Source organism: Aegilops tauschii, chromosome 7, assembly GCF_002575655.3.
Source record: "Aegilops tauschii subsp. strangulata cultivar AL8/78 chromosome 7, Aet v6.0, whole genome shotgun sequence".
NCBI lineage: Eukaryota > Viridiplantae > Streptophyta > Magnoliopsida > Poales > Poaceae > Aegilops > Aegilops tauschii.
Window position 1 is genome coordinate 155,965,704 of NC_053041.3, and position 18,219 is coordinate 155,983,922.

At 48.9% G+C, this 18,219-nt stretch overlaps 2 protein-coding genes across 2 annotated transcripts; one reads left to right on the top strand and one right to left on the bottom strand.

The window, feature by feature from the left end:
* Positions 1 to 3,229: 3,229 nt before the first annotated feature.
* Positions 3,230 to 3,685, bottom strand: LOC141026954 (uncharacterized). Its single transcript, XM_073503850.1, has one exon. The coding sequence runs from the start codon at positions 3,683 to 3,685 to the stop codon at positions 3,230 to 3,232; it is 456 nt and encodes a 151-aa protein (XP_073359951.1).
* Positions 3,686 to 12,726: 9,041 nt separating this feature from the next.
* LOC109761280 (xyloglucan O-acetyltransferase 1) lies at positions 12,727 to 14,445 on the top strand. The gene is made up of 2 exons (XM_020320075.3): positions 12,727 to 12,995; positions 13,115 to 14,445. The coding sequence occupies exons 1-2, from the start codon at positions 12,797 to 12,799 to the stop codon at positions 14,206 to 14,208; spliced, it is 1,293 nt and encodes a 430-aa protein (XP_020175664.1). The 5' UTR covers positions 12,727 to 12,796; the 3' UTR covers positions 14,209 to 14,445.
* Positions 14,446 to 18,219: the final 3,774 nt, after the last annotated feature.

Consider the following 18,219-nt stretch of genomic DNA (forward strand, 5'->3'; position numbering starts at 1 on the left):
CTGGCGGGACTGGGCCGCCTTGAGATTATCCCGGACAATGCGAACCTGCTCTTCAGCTTGTTGAATAATGTCTGGACCAATGAGCGTCCGTTCCCCAGTTTCTGACCAATTCAGAGGGGTTCGGCACTTACGTCCATAGAGCACTTCAAAGGGTGCCATCTTCAAGCTGGCTTGATAGCTGTTGTTATAAGAGAACTCCGCATAAGGGAGAGATTCTTCCCACTTCTTGCCGAAAGAAATAACACAAGCCCGAAGCATGTCTTCAAGAATTTGATTGACTCGCTCGACTTGGCCTTGGGATTGGGGATGATAAGCAGTGCTCCAGGTAATATGAGTTCCCATTGCCTCTTGGAAACTATCCCAGAACTTTGAAGTGAATATACTGCCGCGATCTGAACTGATCTCCTTCGGAATGCCGTGGAGTGACACAATTCTGGAGATATACAAGTTTGCTAATTGACTAGCAGTGATAGTCTCCTTGACTGGCAGAAAGTGAGCAACCTTCGAGAATTGGTCGATGACGACAAAGATAGCATCGTTACCTTTCTGAGACTTGGGAAGGCCAGTGACAAAGTCCATTTGGATCTTATCCCACTTCCATTCAGGAATCGGAAGTGGTTGTAGAAGTCCAGCCGGTTTCTGATGTTCTGCTTTGACGCGACGATAAACGTCACATTCTTCAATATATCGAGCAATGTCTTGCTTCATATTAGACCACCAGTACTTCTGACGGATGTCTAGATACATCTTGGTACTTCCCGGATGAATAGAGAGAGGGGTGTCATGCGCTTCTTTCATCACCTTCTCTGTCATAAGCTCGAACCGGGGCACTACAATGCGATCTCTGAAGTATAAGGTTCCATCTTCACCAAGTGAGAAATCTCTGGATTTCTCTAATGCAAGATCCTTTTTCATCAGATCAACATGTGCATCTTTGGCTTGAGCAGACTTGATTGCTTTCAGAAGAGTTGGTTCCAAGACAAGGTTATTCAGAGAACCCTGTGGAACTAGTTGAAGGTTCAGCTTGCATAGCTCTTCATAAAGGCGGGGCTGAGCTTTGAAGACCATGTGATTGTTGCAATAAGACTTACGACTCAGGGCATCGGCCATTACATTAGCCTTGCTAGGGGTATAGGATATACCGCAGTTGTAGTCAGCAATAGCTTCCATCCATCGCTGCTGACGGAGGTTCAGATCTGGCTGAGTAAACAGGTACTTCAGACTCTGATGATCGGTGAAAATCTCACAACGATTACCGAGAAGGTATTGCCGCCATAGCTTCAGTGCAAAGATAACCGCAGCAAGCTCGAGATCATGAACTGGGTAGTTCTCTTCATGAGGACGCACTTGACGGGAGGCATACGCAATTACTTTGCGCTCTTGCATTAGGACACAGCCTAATCCTTGACGTGAAGCGTCGCAATAGATGACGAAGTCCTTGCGAGAATCAGGGGGAGCAAGCACTGGGGCAGAAGTCAGCTTGTCCTTGAGTGCTTGGAAACTTTCCTGACATTTGTCTGTCCAATCGAACTTAATGCCCTTGTGAAGCAGATTGGTCAGTGGCTTGGCAATCTTTGAGAAGTTCTCGACAAAGCGGCGACAATAGCTGGCAAGTCCGAGAAAGCTTCTGACTTGCTTGACAGTCTTCGGAGGGGTCCAGTCAAGAATAGCCTGAACGCGCTCTGGGTTGACGGCAATACCATCCTTGGAGATGACATGACCAAGGTAGGTGACTTCGGGTAACCAGAATTCACACTTGGAATACTTGGCATAAAGTTGATGCTCTCGAAGCTTCTCTAGAACAAGTCGAAGATGTTCAGCATGTTCTTCTTTGTTCTTCGAATATACCAGGATATCATCCAGATAGACTACGACGAACTTGTCGAGGTAATCCATGAATATGTAGTTCATCAGACGGGAGAATGTAGCTGGAGCATTGGTCAAGCCAAAAGACATGACAGTGTACTCGTAAGAACCATAACGAGTGACGAATGTGGTCTTTGGAATATCCTCTTCACGAACACGGATCTGGTGGTAACCCAACCTCAAGTCGAGTTTAGAGAAAATCGATGAACCAGCCAGTTGATCATACAGATCATTGATCTGAGGAAGGGGATATTTGTTCTGAATTGTAGCTTGGTTGATAGGACGGTAGTCTTGGACCAAACGGTTCGTTCCGTCCTTCTTCTTGACGAAGAGAGAAGGTGCTCCCCAAGCAGAGGAACTTGGAAGAATGAAACCCTTGCAAAGAGATTTGTCGATTTCCTCCTTAAGTTCAAGGAGTTCATGAGGTGGCATCTTATACGGTCGTTTGGCAATAGGAACGGTGCCTGGTTTCAAGTCGATGACGAACTCGACAGCCCGGGCAGGGGGTATTCCTGGAAGTTCTTCTGGAAATACGTCTTGGAAGTCACGAACGACTGGAATCTTTTCAATTCCCTCAAGAGGTGCTGCGTTCAACGCATTCAAAGCATAAAGTCGTGCTTCAGCGTTTTGAACAAGCTGAGCATGGTAGGTTACTATCTCATCGGAAGGATGTAGGAGGTGAACGACCTTGGTGGCGCAAATGATAGAGGCAATATGCTTTTTCAACCATTCCATTCCCAGAATGAGGTCAATATTGGAAGACTCCAGGATAATGGGAGAAACAAGGAATTCCAACCCTTCAATTTCAACGGGGACGTCACGACCAATCATGGTAGTTCGACACTGACCCGCAGGGGTGCGTACCACTATCGGGGTGTTCATGGGCTCGCATCGAATGTCGTGTGCGTATGCAAAATTTTCTGACATGAATGAATGCGATGCTCCTGAATCGAATAAAACAGAAGCCGGTACTAAATTAACGAGAAGAGTACCCATCACAGTGGCAGGCTGGTCTTGAGCTTCATTCAGATCAACATGATTAGCCTGACCACGACCATAAGGTCTGGCATTGTTGTTATGGGGCTGATTGTTACGGCCAGTTGAAGGCAGAGCCAACTGGCTCTTTTTCTGATTGCATTCTTTAGCAAGGTGGCCTGGGCGGCCATATCTGAAGCACAGACCATCATTGGGATCGGGAGCAGGAGCTCGGGATGGTACATCTCGAAGAGGCTGCCTCTGCGGTGGAGGAGGCAGACGAGGTGCAGCATAGGACTGTCTTGGTGCGGGTGCAGTTGGACGATACATGCTGTGGGGGATCCATATCCGACGCTTCTGCGCGGACGGGCCCGAAGATGAGCCAGCGTCACGGCTGCCTGAGGGATCCCTGGTGTTCCTGAAGACCAGTCTCAACCTGAATAGCCTTGTTCACCAAGGTGGCGAAGTCGGCAAAGTCATGAACGAGCAGTGCTAGCTTGATATCAGGGTGAAGTCCATCACGAAACTTCTCTTGCTTACGAGCATCAGTTGCAATGTCTTCTTCAGCATAACGTGACAAATCCAGAAATTCCCGTTGATAAGCATCTACAGACTTGTTGCCTTGGGTGAGGTTACGGAAATCTCGCTTCTTCCTGTCCATGATTCCCTGAGGAATGAAGCGGGCACGGAAGGCAGCTTGGAAATCCGGCCAAGTGATGACCGGTCCAGCAGGTAGGGTACGCCTGTGGCTGTCCCACCATTGAGCAGCAGGACCCTTGAGGAAGAAGGATGCGAAGGTGACATAGCTGGCAGGGGTAACACTAGCAGACTCCATTTCATACATGATGTCGCAGAGCCAGTCATCAGCATCAAGGGGTTGAGTTGAGCTGCGGTAGATAGTTGGGTTGAGGCGCATGAAGTCCTGCAGAGTTACTGGGGTTGGCTGTTGATTCATATTCGGACGAGGAAACTGAGCCATCATTCCTTCCATGAACTGGCGGTTCAGCTCAAATTGTTGCATCATTCCGGCGAAGAATTCGGGCGGTGGTGGATCGTTGGCACCACGGCCACGACCAGCGGGTCTAACCATCCTGCTAACATGTAACAGGGGGGTAGTTCAGCATTGAGCATTTGCAAAGACAAGGACCTTTCATGATGAAACATGCATAATGAAAGAGGTACGATGGATACCACTTCGTAGTCAACACGACAGTGTGTGTACTATTCAGAATACTATTCTAAGGAATAACCAAGGCTTATCCAACTTTGGGGTGAATGTGGTCACGGGATCCTAATGTTAGAGTTAGTAAATTCGTTTAACCCGAATGGAAGAGAGATCAGAGTCCCAGAGTATAGATGAGGAGTAAAAGATCCTAATACCACCCAATGGCGACGTGGGCCCGTAAGCCACACAGCCAATGTTAGTAAAAGTTTTTCAGTGACTAGACTCAACTTCGGCCAAGGAGTTGGAAAGGGGGCTACCTATAGGTAGTCAGCTCTGATACCAACTTGTGACACCCTCGATTCAATCGTACACTAATCATACACGCAAATGTGTACGATCAAGATCAAGGACTCACGGGAAGATATCACAACACAACTCTAGATACAAATTAAAATAATACAAGCTTTATATTACAAGCCGGGGGCCTCGAGGGCTCGAATACATGAGCTCGATTACACAAGAGTCAGCGGAAGCAACAATATCTGAGTACAGACATAAGTTGAACAGGGATGCCTTAAGAAGGCTAGCACAAAAAAGCAACACGATCGAAGAGGCAAGGCCTCCTGCCTGGGAGCCTCCTAACTACTCCTGGTCGTCAGCGGTCTCCACGTAGTAGCAGGCATCGGCGGTGGCATCTGGCTCCTGGGCTCCGACATCTGATTGCATCAACCGGAAAGAAGAAGAAAGGGGCAAAGGGGAAGCAAAGCAACCGTGAGTACTCATCCAAAGTACTCGCAAGCAAGGATCTACACTACATATGCAACATTATCAAAGGAAGGTTGTATATGTGGACTGGGCTGCAGCAATGCCAGAATAGAGAGAAGGCATAGTCCTACCGAAGACTAGCATCTTCTGGAAACCACCATCTTGCAGCAACAGGAGGGTGTAGAGTAGCATAAAGTAAAGTAGTAGAAGTGTTATCAACCTCGGCCAGAGATCCTTTCTCGACTCCCTGCGAGAAAGCAATCCCAGAGCCATACTATCCAGTTCCAATTATAATCCAATTCTCATATCCAAGTCTCATCACAAGTATCCAGTTCTAGTTGTATCGATCGGGATACAACTCCAAGTGTCCATTACCGTAGGACAGGCTATCGATAGATGTTTTCTTCCCTGCAGGGGTGCACCAACTTACCCACCACGCTCGATTAACTCCGGCCGGACACACTTTCCTGGGTCATGCCCGGCCTCGGCCAAACAATACGCCGCAACCCGACCTAGGCTTAATAGAGAGGTCAAGCACGCCGGACTAAACCTATGCCCCCAGGGGTCATGGGCCATCGCCCCGGGAACTCCTGCACGTTGCGTGGGCGGCCGGTGAGCAGACCTAGCTACCTCCTTAAAAAGGTAGGAGCTTACCAGTCCAACCCGGCGCGCGCCGCTCAGTCGCTTGACGTCTATTAAGCCTCGGCTGATGCATACGACGCAGAACGCCCATACTATGCCCACGTGATGGTTAGTGCTATCAGGCCAGAGGCCCCTCGGATCAAATATCCAAATCGTAGTGGATTAGGAGCACGCGGTAACAAGCAGAGACTCACGAAAGATGTGACCCCCGTCGCCCCGTCTCGAGGACTTGCGGCAAGGGCTAGGAATGCCCGGCCACGCCTCGTAATTATCTCGCGGGCACCTTCCAGGTCAACCCGTCTCCACATCACACGCGGGTACCCCTCAGGGTCGACCCGCCTTTCCAAGTAACAATTGTAAAGTCTAAGTATCCGTGTGTCCAAACATCAAGGGGAAAACCCGAGGAATCACCCCCGATGGATTCCACTCGATGTAATCATCAAGGTGAACGTAAGAGGAATCACCCCCGAGGTTCACACTTGAGGGGTTGCACAACAGAGTCGTATCGAAGGTGGTTAAGGCGGAATCACCCTCGATGACCACGACCGAATAGCTACACTACAGGGTTAACATCAGAAATGCTGTAGAGGTCTCACCCTCGGCACTCGATAGTAACCCAGCAGTGTCGAGCAACTAAGGAGAAAGTGATGTGCGATGCCGGGGCCTGGTCTTCGATCCCGTTGATCGGGTCTTCGATGATGAAGCAGGGGCAACAAGGTCAAGGTGGGGGTCACTGATGGATCACTAACCAACCTATACTAAGCAGTTTAGGATAAGCAGGTAAGATACAATGAGCAGGTTACAAAAGCAGGCTATGCATCAGAATAGGAGCAAACAATAACAGTAGCAAAATCTAATGCAAGCATGAGAGAATGGAATGGGCGATATCGGGATGATCAAAAGGGGGGCTTGCCTGGTTGCTCTGGCAAGGAGGGGTCGTCGTCGACGTAGTCGATCACAGGGGCGGCATCAGTCTCGGGGTCTACCGGAGAGAAGAGGGTGAAGAAACAGTAAATATAAAGTAGGCAAAGCATCACAAAGCATAACATGGCAATATGCGGTGCCGGGTGTGACCTAACGTAAGGCTACATGATATAGGTGAAGGGGGAATTCAACCGGGAATGTTTTCCCGGTTCCGGACCTGTGTCACACAGATGACCGGAGGGGGAATGTTCCATGTTCAGATAGTTAGAGGCATCTGACTGATGAATGGACCGCGTATTCGGATTCGTTGGATTTTTCTGAGCAACTTTCATATAGAAAACATTTTCATCCGAGTTACGGTTTATTTTCTATGAATTTTCAAAGATTAAACCATTTTCTGGATTTATTTAAATTAACAGAAAAGATAAAATGACGTCAGCATGATGTGCTGATGACGTCAGCAGTCAACAGACTCGCTGACCAGGTCAAACTGACCAATGGGTCCTACATGTCATAGAGAGAGGGCTAACAGTGGGTTATTTTAATTAAACGTGGTTAATTAGCAGCTGGGTCCCACATGTCAGTGACTAATTAGCTAAACTAATTACTTTTAATTATAAAATCATTTCAATTAGTTATGTAAGTGGTGGGGCCCGCACGTCAGTGGCTGGGGCCTGCCTAGTCAGCACGTTGACTGGGTTGACCCAGTCAACGGGGCCCCCAGGGCCTACGAGGCAGTGACCAGGGGAGTGGCCCCGGCCGGCCACGTCAGCGCTGGCTACCGGAGTTGCTCCGGCGAGCCTCCCGCGGCGGCGCACGTCGGGAGAGGGGTCGGGTTCCGCGCACAGGGGGTTTCCGGGGTCGTAGCTAGATGCGTTCGACGCGGCTCGACGTCGCACGCAAGATGGAGGCGATGGCTTGGGCCGGGAACGACCGGAACGACACCGGCGACGAGCAGAAGCGGCGCCGGAGTTCGGGCTCGAGCGGGTGCGGCGTTAGAGCGCGCGAGCGGCCAAACTAACCAGCTAGGCAGGTGCTGCACGATGCGGTCAAGCTAACGGGCATACGCCCATGACCAATTGGTCACCGGAGACCCGCCGGCGAAGAGCTCGGCGCTGCGTTCGGGCGCGCGTGGGGAAAGCAGCTAGGGGGCGTGCTAAAGTCAACAAGGAGAGGGAGAAGGATGAGGGGCTCACCGAGCGGCACACGGAGGCCGGTGATAGGTTTAGTAGCAGCAGGGGTCGCCGGAGAGGAGGAAGATGGCGGCGCCCGTGGCGGACGGAGGTTGAAGACGGGGAGGCAGTGGGTTCCCTGGTGGCTTCCGACCCGAGCCCGTGGTCGGGGAGGGCGTAGCAGAGGTCGGCGAGGCAGGTGCACACGCCGGAGGCGCCCGGGGACGGCAGTGGCCGCGATGGTGGCGCGGCGACGGCGACGAAAGCGTCGGCCCCTTTCTCCAGATCGGCAGAGTAGGATTGAGGAAGAGGGGATATGGAGAGGGCAAGTGGGTGAGGGGAGACGAGGGGAGCCCGAGGCGTCGCCCTTATCCTCTCCCGGCGAGGCCGGCGAGGTGGTCGGGGTCGACCTCGCCCCTGTAGCGACACGAAGCAGAGGAACAGGAAGGGGAGGGAGCGACCGGTGAGGGGGGGGGGGGGAGTGGGCCGGCCTGCTGGGCCAGCTGGCTCGGGTGGGCCGAAGCCCAAGTGGGGCAGGGGCTTTCTCTCTCTGCTTTTCCTTTTTCCTTTTTTTGTTTCTTTTTATTTTCAGCAGCTTTTGCATTTTCTTTTTATCCAATAATTACTTTGCAAAATTATGCCATTGGCCAAAACAATTTCAAAGAATTAAAGTGCACTGCCACAAAAATATTGTGAGACTTTTGAAATAGTTTGCCAATTTTATAAATTAAAAAGGCATTTAATTTATTGCTTAGGTCACTGTTTTACGTAGTTTAGGCCACTTAAACCCTTTGCAAAAATGTTGGTTCACCACCAATATTACCAGAAGAATATGTTTCACATGATGAACATTTTAGTTTTCATGTTTGAGCAATTTTGAATTTCACTCAGAATTTGAACTTGAATTCAACTGGAATTTGAAAGGAGAGAGAACCAAGGGTGATCAAACACTTGTTAAGCAAAATGATTAACTTAACCCCAGGGTTACTGTAGCATCATTACACCGGGGTGTTACACCGCCTTTCAGGCCGGCTCCTGCCGCCGGGCCGTCCGCATCGTCATCTGTTGAACCGGCCCCAGGCTGGCGTCCTAGTCCGAACTACCGCGGCAAAAACCCTATCTACAGGCCGCCGTCGACTCGTTCGGTTCCGCCTACGACATCACCAGCACCGAGTCCTGCACCACCCACCAGTGCTCCATCTGCGGTTGCATGGCGGCCTCCTCATGATCCTTGGACGGGGCTTGTTCAAGCATGGCCCATGCCCTGGTCCGCTCCGTCCACCCTCGGTGCTCCGCCGGCATACTTAGGTGCCTGGCAACCTGGCCTTCGGCCGCCTACTAGTGCTCCCGGGGTTCTCAACCCCCGACAGCCGGCCAATGCCTATCACGCCGCCCCGACGTATGCTCCTTATGGTCATTACAGCACCGACGGCGGCGCCTACTACACACCTCAGCCGGCCCTGCTCCCGACGCCACCCCCACCACAGCCGGCCAATGCCTACTACACTCCCCAGCCGGCCCTACTGCCTTCACCATCGTATCCACCGGCACCGCTTCTGACGCCACCCTCACCTGCGACGCCGAGCTGGGATCAAGCTGCCTTTCTCCAGGCCATGAATAACTTTGCTGCACAAGGAAACTCAGGTACGGATTGGATCTTTGATTCAGGGGCCTCTAGTCATATGTCTGCATCTAGTAATTGGTTATCTTCTTGCACTAAATCTCCTTTCCCTTCCATTATCCTTGGAGATGGATCATCTATTCCTATATATTGTGTTGGTCAGGCTCAACTTCCCTCTTCCACCAAACCTCTTTTACTTCGCGATGTTCTAGTTGCACCCGCCCTCATTAAAAATCTTATCTCTGTTCGCCAATTTACTTGCGACAATCTAGTTTCGGCTGAATTTGACCCTTTTGGTTTATCTGTAAAGGATTACCTGACCAAGGCCGAGATCGCTCGCTTCAATAGCTCCGGTGATCTTTATTCTCTTAATGGAGTTCCTGCCGCCACCCCTCCAACATCCATGCTGGCCTCCGTCGATCTCTGGCATCGTCGCTTGGGCCATCCCAACCCCGCCGTCTTAGCTTCTATGCTTAGTGAATTTACCATACCATGTAATAGGGACTCTCATAATTCTGTGTTTTGCGAGTCTTGTCAATTAGGCAAACATGTGCGTCTTCCCTTTAGTTCCTCTAGTTCTTGTAGCACTTATCCCTTTGAATTAATACATTGTGATTTATGGACCTCTCCCATTGCAAGTGTTTCGGGTTTTAAATACTACCTTGTTATCCTAGATGATTTCACCCACTTTGTCTGGACTTTTCCTCTACGCAACAAATCCGAGGTCCATTCTCTTTTCCTTAATTTTCAATGCTATGTGTCTGTTCACTTCTTCCTCCCAATTCGCTTTATCCAATGTGACAATGGTCGCAAGTTTGATAACATTAAAAATCGTACTTTCTTCTTACAACATGGCATCCTGCTTAGGTTCTCATATCCCTACACCTCCCCTCAAAATGGTAAAGCAGAACGCTCTCTTCGCACCCTCAATGATATAGTTCGCACTCTCCTCATTCAATCATCTATGCCTCCCAAGTTTTGGGCTGAAGCCCTACACATGGCCACCTTCCTTCTAAATATTCGACCTTCTAAAACTAAACCAAACACTACTCCCTATTATTCCCTCTTTCTTTCCCACCCCGACTACTCCGCAGTTCATGTTTTCGGTTGTCTCTGTTTTCCCAATGCCTACGCCACTTCTGCAAATAAATTGTCACCACACTCTATCCCATGTGCTTTTCTCGGCTTCTCTGACGAGCACAAAGGCAACGCTGTCTCGACCTTCACGCCGGACACGTTCATGTCTCTCGTCATGTCACGTTTGCTGAGCACATTTTTCCTTTCTCACAACGCACTACTACACCATCCAACACCCCTAGCTCCGCAAACACCCCCTCTCCCCGTCCTTTCCAACTATATACTCCCCTACCTGCTGAACACAACTTATCACCACCACCATTAACACCCACCATAGCCAATCCCAACCATACACTCACCCCACCCGAGACGTCTCCAACACCCCCGACCCCTGCTTCCTCCCCAACACCCCCGGCCCCTACTCCCACTCCACCACCCAGCCCTGCTCCCACTCCACCACCCAGCCCTACTCCTTCGTCCGACTCTTCCGCTGCGCCGGACTCACCAGTACCCACCTTACCCCCTCGTGCTATTCCTACAGCAGCCCCGATTAATGATCATCGCATGCGTACTAGGGCCAAATCAGAATTTCATCAACCCCAAGACCGCCTAAACCTTCATACCTCCGTATCTCTCACTTCTCTTTCAAAGAATTACAAAACTGCTCTACTTGATCCCAATTGGGCCGCTGCCATGCAAGAAGAATATAATGCTTTACTTCAAAACAACACCTGGCAACTTGTTCCTCGTCCTCCCAATACAAATATTGTTTCTGGCAAATGGATTTTTCGCCAAAAGTTCCACTCCGATGGGAGCCTCTCACGATATAAAGCCAGGTGGGTTTGTCGTGGCTTTTCTCAGCAACAAGGAATTGATTACGAAGAAACCTTCTCTCCTGTTGTTAAACCTAGCATCATTCGCACCGTTCTTAGTGTTGCTGTCTCCTCTTCATGGCCCATTCACCAACTTGATGTTAAAAATGCTTTCCTCCATGGTTCCCTTCAAGAAACTGTCTACTGCCAGCAACCTCTGGGTTTTGAAAATCCATCCTTTCCAACTCATGTATGTCTTCTTCAGAAATCTCTCTACGGTCTTAAACAGGCCCCACGAACTTGGTTTCAACGCTTCTCCTCCTTCATTCAAACAATAGGCTTCACTCCATCTCTCTCCGACACCTCTCTTTTTGTGTATCATCAAACTTCTGACACTGCCTATTTACTTCTCTATGTAGATGATATCATTCTTACCGCCTCCTCTCAAAAGTTCTTAGATCATATTGTCTCTCTTCTTAGATCTGAATTTTCTATGACTGACCTAGGACTCCTTCATCATTTCTTAGGCATTGCTGTTGTTCGAGATTCCTCCAGCCTTTTTCTTTCCCAACGCCAGTATATTCTTGATCTTCTTAATCGTGCTGGTATGCTTGACTGTCAATCATCTCGCACTCCTGTCGATACTAGTTTTAAACTTTCGGCTACCGGTGAACCCTTTTCCGATCCTACTCTCTATCGTAGCCTAACAGGTGCTCTCCAATATCTCACAATTACTCGTCCTGAAATCTCTTTTGCTGTTCAACAAGCATGTCTCTATATGCATGATCCCCGGGTTCCTCACTATAATCATGTTAAACGCATTCTTCGGTATTTAAAAGGAACTCTCAATCATGGTCTCCACCTCAATAATTCTTCTCCAAACTCGCTTACCGCATACTCTGATGCAGACTGGGCTGGTTGTCCTGACACTCGAAGGTCCACTTCCGGTTTTTGTGTTTTTCTTGATAACAATTTGATTTCTTGGTCTTCGAAAAGACAGGTTACAGTCTCACGTTCGTCGGCCGAGGCTGAGTATCGCGCTGTGGCACATGCCGTTGCAGATACCATCTGGATTCGGCAGTTACTCTCCGAGCTACACATGCCTATTGCGCAGGCCACTATTGTCTACTGTGACAACATATCAGTAGTCTACATGACCAGCAATCCAGTTCAACACCGACGCACAAAGCATATTGAGATTGATATTCATTTTGTTCGTGAAAAGGTTGCTCTTGGTCAGGTTCGGGTGCTTCATGTTCTCTCTACGGCTCAGTTTGCTGACATTTTCACCAAGGCACTGCCTACTAAGCCGTTTCAAGATATCTGTTTCAGTCTCAACGTCGTCGAGCCTGCCGTTGATACTGCGGGGGGATGTTAGAGTAGTCATTATGGTATACGACTTCTAGTCCAAGTCAGTTTTGTACCCCTACCCCAAGTCGGTTTGTACCATCTTATATACTCTTGTATGCCGCACCAAATCATCAATAAGCAACAGTTTTATTCAGCTTTCACAAAGGAAGTACTGACAGTCAATTGCATAGGCATCGGTATCAAGTAGTATTTCTTGGTTTCTGCATGCTCTCAGATTGTTGGCGTTGACTCCTTGTTTTCTAACCATATAATTTGGCGCTCTCGAACTCCGATATATACGGTGTGTCACCAGTACTAGCTAGATTCCAATCTCTACATGCATTCGCTCCATAGACCCATCTTATATACATACACATCCCGGCCGGTACCAATCTAGAAGTACAAGGCTTCATATCGTTCTCGCCAAATGGGAGGAATGCAAGTAGTAACGACTCATAGCCATTGTTCCTTCCTCAAGAACTTCCTCACTGGTGCTGTGTTCACCTTGCCTCTCGTTTACATCCTTCTCCACTCCATTCCATCTTCTTTCCTCTCATATACCAATCTTGCTGCATTTCAAGCACATCGCACAAGCACAAGCCCTCCTCTCCCACCTCCTCCTCAAGGTATATAAGCAACTCGATCGTCGTACACGCATAAAGATATATACATGTCTCACTGTATGTATATACATAGAAAATGGCTTGATTGCATGCTATGCTGACCTCCATTTTTTTTCTCGCAGCTTGGCAGCAATGCGACTATACCACCGGGAAGTGGGTGTGGGACGGCAGCGTCAGCGGCCGGCGGTACGACAGCGAAAACTGCGACATGGTGAGCGCGGAGAAGTGCGTCATCAACGGCAAGCCGGACAACGGGTACCTGAACTGGCGGTGGCAGCCGGCGGGCTGTAACCTCTCGGCGCTGGACCCGGCTGAGTTCCTCCGGGCAGTCCGGGGCAAGCTCCTGGGTTTCGTCGGCGACTCCACGGCGCGCAACCAGGCGGAGTCCCTCGTCTGCTTCCTCTCCACGGTGTCGCGGCCCGAGACGACGCACCAGTACGAGGATCATCCTATGGCCCACAAATTCTGGCGGTGGGTCTTCCCGGCGCCGCACAACGTCAGCGTCTCCACGTACTGGTCGCCGTTCCTTGTGCGCGCCGAGGGCAGGTCGGTGGACTACGCCATGACGCACGACACGCTGTTCCTGGACGCGTTCACCGAGCCGTGGACGGCGGACGTGGAGGCGATGGACGTCATGGTGATCTCGGCGGGGCACTGGTTCAACCACCAGGCCGTCTACTACGACAACGGGCAGATCGCCGGCGTGTTTGCCCGTCCGGACGTAAACGAGACCGACATCGCCGGCGGCTACATCGGCGCGTACCGCGAGGTGATCCGGAGGGTGCTTGAGTACGTCCAGGAAAAGTCGAGCGGCGACAAGCACAAGCTGGTGGTGGTGTCAACCATGGCGCCGGCGCACTTCGACCCCAAGTACGCGTCGAACCACCGGGATGCGTGCTCGCGGCCGAACCCGTATGATGAGGGAGAGGTGCCCGAGGATGGGGGCACGGCCGAGATGAGGAAGGCCGTGCTGGAGGAGGCGGCGGCGGCGGCGAAAAGGCAGCGACTGGGGCTGCGGTTCGACGTGCTGGACGTGACGAGGCTGGCGTCGATGCGGCCCGATGGGCACCCAGGCGCCTACATCGTCAAGGACAGGTACGGTGCCGGAAAGCCGGTGCCGGAGACGGTGTTCAACGACTGCCTGCACTGGTGCGCGCCGGGGCCGGTGGACACGTTCAACGACATATTCATGCACATTCTGGCTGCAAGCGGCTGAAGCCATTGTTCGGAGTAGTATGCACGATGAGGTACTTGTGCCCATCGACTCATCGTGCATTCGCCACCCACCCCGTGCTTGCGCGCGCGACCGCGAGGCCGACGGCCACGTACGCTTTTTTTAGGAGACGTCTAAATGTCTTGTCACGTACTTGAATTTATTTATTTTTGGCATCAGTCACTTCTTTTCTTGTCTGTCGGCTCTACATCCAACCGCTGACACGTCATCTTCCTCCTACCAACTCTTGACATCAAATTTTGGCACAGACAATAACTTAATTAAGATGACCTCAAATGAAAAAGTTTCCGGCATGACAAAGTTCCGTATTGTCTAAATGAGAAACTTTGATGTTTTGATCATCACCAAGCGATCTCATCTAAAGGGCCAAAATTGTGCTCGAATCACTAAGATTTCTTATTCAGAGTACTGTTCGGCCAATTAAACATTCAAGACAGACCCAGAAACCTAACTGTTGCCTCAGACTTACCTAAATCCGATTTGGTTAATTTTGGAAAGATTTGGACAGGATTTGGAATCCTTTTCTTGTATGGAAAGTCCATCCGCCTCATAAATAGATGAGAGATAACAGCCGATTGAACAACACACAATCGAACAATCATCTACCACTTTTAGCTTTACTTTTATCTTCTCCCTTGTTTTCTTCTTCCTCGTTCTTTGTCGTTCTTCAAGATTGGAGGGCAGCGAACCTCGAGGCCCTATGGGCGAGCGAATCGACCTAGGGAAGCCCATTGCCACTGCGCGCCCTGACAAGGTCCCTCCCTGGGGTGTGGGGTTTCGGGTCCTCAAAAGCACCCACCGGATTACTTGCGTACCGTGCTTTCGTACGGGTCTCCTTCAACGTGAGTTGTGGTGCACTACCCTCAGCGTTGGAGGTACACGGTGACGTGTTCATGTGCGAACACACTTTTTGGTGACTCCGTTGGGGATCGAAGCTTTGAACGGTCTCCAGTCCGTTCCTGCTACGTGGAGAGCATCATGAAGCGGCTGCAATCTATGACGGTAACATGCATGATCAATCTCCTTACGTAGATGTAAATAGTCATTAAGTTGGTGTCCCTGGTTCTTCCAATGGACATGTCATTTCGGCTAGCCCTAATGAGCAAAGGCCGACTAGTTATTGTGTTGGAGGAGCTTGGAATTTAAATAATCGCGACATGCAACTTAGGGATCCAAACTTGCATGCATCGGCAACACCTTTCAATATGCCGATGAACAACACGATGAGTTCGAGTGATCAATATAGGACAACTTGTGTACAGGAGGGTGTCTCGTAGTTTGATCCATCGGCAATCGGCTTACAATATGTGGGTTCATCTCCAAACATGCCCATGGATGGGGAAATCATCCATGCTTCCATTAGCTATTTGGCCGGTTATCCTCAGTCATCATATACTACACCTCGTGAGATTAATTGTTTAGCGACGTATGCAACTAAAAATATTCATGACTCGGCTCACCTTCATGGTTATGGCCGAATGAGTGGAGATTCTACAGGAGCATATGTGCCTAATATTGCAGGAGATGAGGTGGCTTTGGCTGCACTAAAATTTTTAGCCCAAAATAAGAAGATTAGTGCTCTTTGCCTTGAGCAACATGAAAAGGGGTTGGTTCCTGATTATGAGGCAATAAGAGCTATAGTTTTGCAAGAAGACGAAGTGATTCCAATTGATTGAATTGGCGATAGAAAATATGTTCAACAACAGTGCATACATCTTCACCTATCATTGCAGCATGTTGTACACCCACTTGAAAAAATTCGGCAACATCAATTCATTGCCGAAAGATCCTAAAAGCATTGGGGAGGGGGCAAAGCTGATCCAAGCTGGGCCGAATTCAAAGAAAAGTATGTGGCCCGAATGGACAAGATCAAGCGAAAGCTCATAGGAAATAGCGTCAACAATTTTACCACACCTACTCTTGAGGAATTACCAACAGAATATCGACATGCTTATGAAGCACTCAAGAAGAACCGTGGAGAGGAATACTTACAAGAATACGTCAAGTCCCTTCTTGCATTCAACAATCATGTTGGCTCGTCTGTGATGTTGAGGCAAGATAAAAGCGAAGCTTTTAAGACGAAAAACAAAAAAAAGGATTCACTCGGCTAATACGGTTGATTCGATTGAAACCAAGTCAAATATGACCAAGTCATCTACAGCTGCGTGGAAGATCCCTTTAAAACCCAAACAATGGTGGATTCGGTTGAACCGGATTGAGCACCGAGTGCATCGAGATAGTCAAGGCCTGGTGCATTGAGTCATCCGAGTGCATCACCGTCTAATACCAAGTGCATCACACCAGTTATTGCCGAGTGTACCAAAACTGAAGATGCAAACTTCACTGGGCAAACGAACGACGAACTCAGCAAATTGGTCATGCTTGATTTTTCTAGATGTGAGGGAGCTTACATGCTGCCCTGTGAGTTTTTTGCCAAAGAAATTGATGAGCATCAAGGACAAAGTTATATGGCAGAACAAAGTTTGGTTAATGACGATGAACATCAAGAACAAGAGCATTCAGCTAACGAAGAGCGTCCGAGTGAAATCCACTCGACATATCCGAATGACATGGCACGAGATCCAGAAGAGGAAGAAGAGGCGTTGGAGAATTATCCAGAAGTGGAGTAAAGTATTGTCCCAGCTATGCAACCATCATTTCCTCCCAACGTCTTCACAAAGGTACACCTAGCTGACAGTTTACTAAATTTTCGATTTGGTCAAAATCATATTGTTGATGCACCCATTAGCAAGATTCTAATTAATTTTGAAAGACCAGTTGAGATTAGTAATATTTTTGTTAGGAGTGATTTTTTCACTAATCATGTTCGTCAACAAATGGTATCATTCGTAGGGCTAATAGTGACAACTTATGGCAACCAAAGTTGTTCCCTTATGTCGGCTAAACTTTATATTCAATGGACAAGTTTGTTTGTTACATGCCTGGCTAACATTTGGTCTTAGATGAGACGTATACTCTGTAATTATTTTGGTTGTAGGAATATAAAGCAAGGTACAAATTTCTCCAGGATAATCAATTCATGAGCATCGGAAAAGCAGGATGAAAATCGATGCATAGCCGAGTTGGATGATGTTAAGCCGACACCACTCGGTTGTTTTGTTCCAAAGCCGGTATCACACTATCGGTTAATGGTCAGGTAGTGTACCTTCAATCTGGGCATGTGTGATCACATTGTCGGTGCATCACTGACTAATCCTATTATTATAATTGATCACGATGTCGAGTTGCCAAGACTAGAGCGAATGCAATGTTCGTTCGAGCAGAATGCCAAAGACTGCAACGTGATTCATCAAGTCGCACAATCAGCCAACACAAGATGATTGGAGTTTGTTGAGGCATGAGCATAAAGCCAGTCATATCAAATTAGTCTTGACGGCAATCAAATGTTGACTCGGCTATCTCAAGCCGATTCATCTAAAAGTGGACAGGTACACACCAGTGATCACGGGATCGAGTATTCGAGGAAGGATATTGTTAAAAATTGCATCAACAACAATCTTGAAGACGGGAATTCCATCAAAGCTACGATGAAGACATCTAGCACTTGGGGGGCAACAAGAAAATTCAAAGACTGATGCACGCACAACCAAAGAAAGCAAAGGCCATGGTAAGCACAAAGGTAAAAAGGCGAAAGTCAATTTCACGTGGTTATTTGAAAAATATCAGAATATAAGTGAGGCAAAGAGTGCTTATCGGCCGAGTGAAACAAAAGCATAGTCACCCCCAAGGTTTAAATCTGAAGAGTGGGATTGGAGAAAGGGGAAGTTGAACAAGCCGACTCCATATCCTCCTTCCGGGCCACCAATGCCGATGTCATGGATACCTCCCCATATCGACTTCTACGCATATCAATCATGGGACAGGCTTGACTCAAGGGCATGCCATCCATCTTATTCTAGACCACCTCAAAAAATTATACAACTCTAAGAGGAATATCATGTGATCAATAACCACATGTTAATGACCGACTCA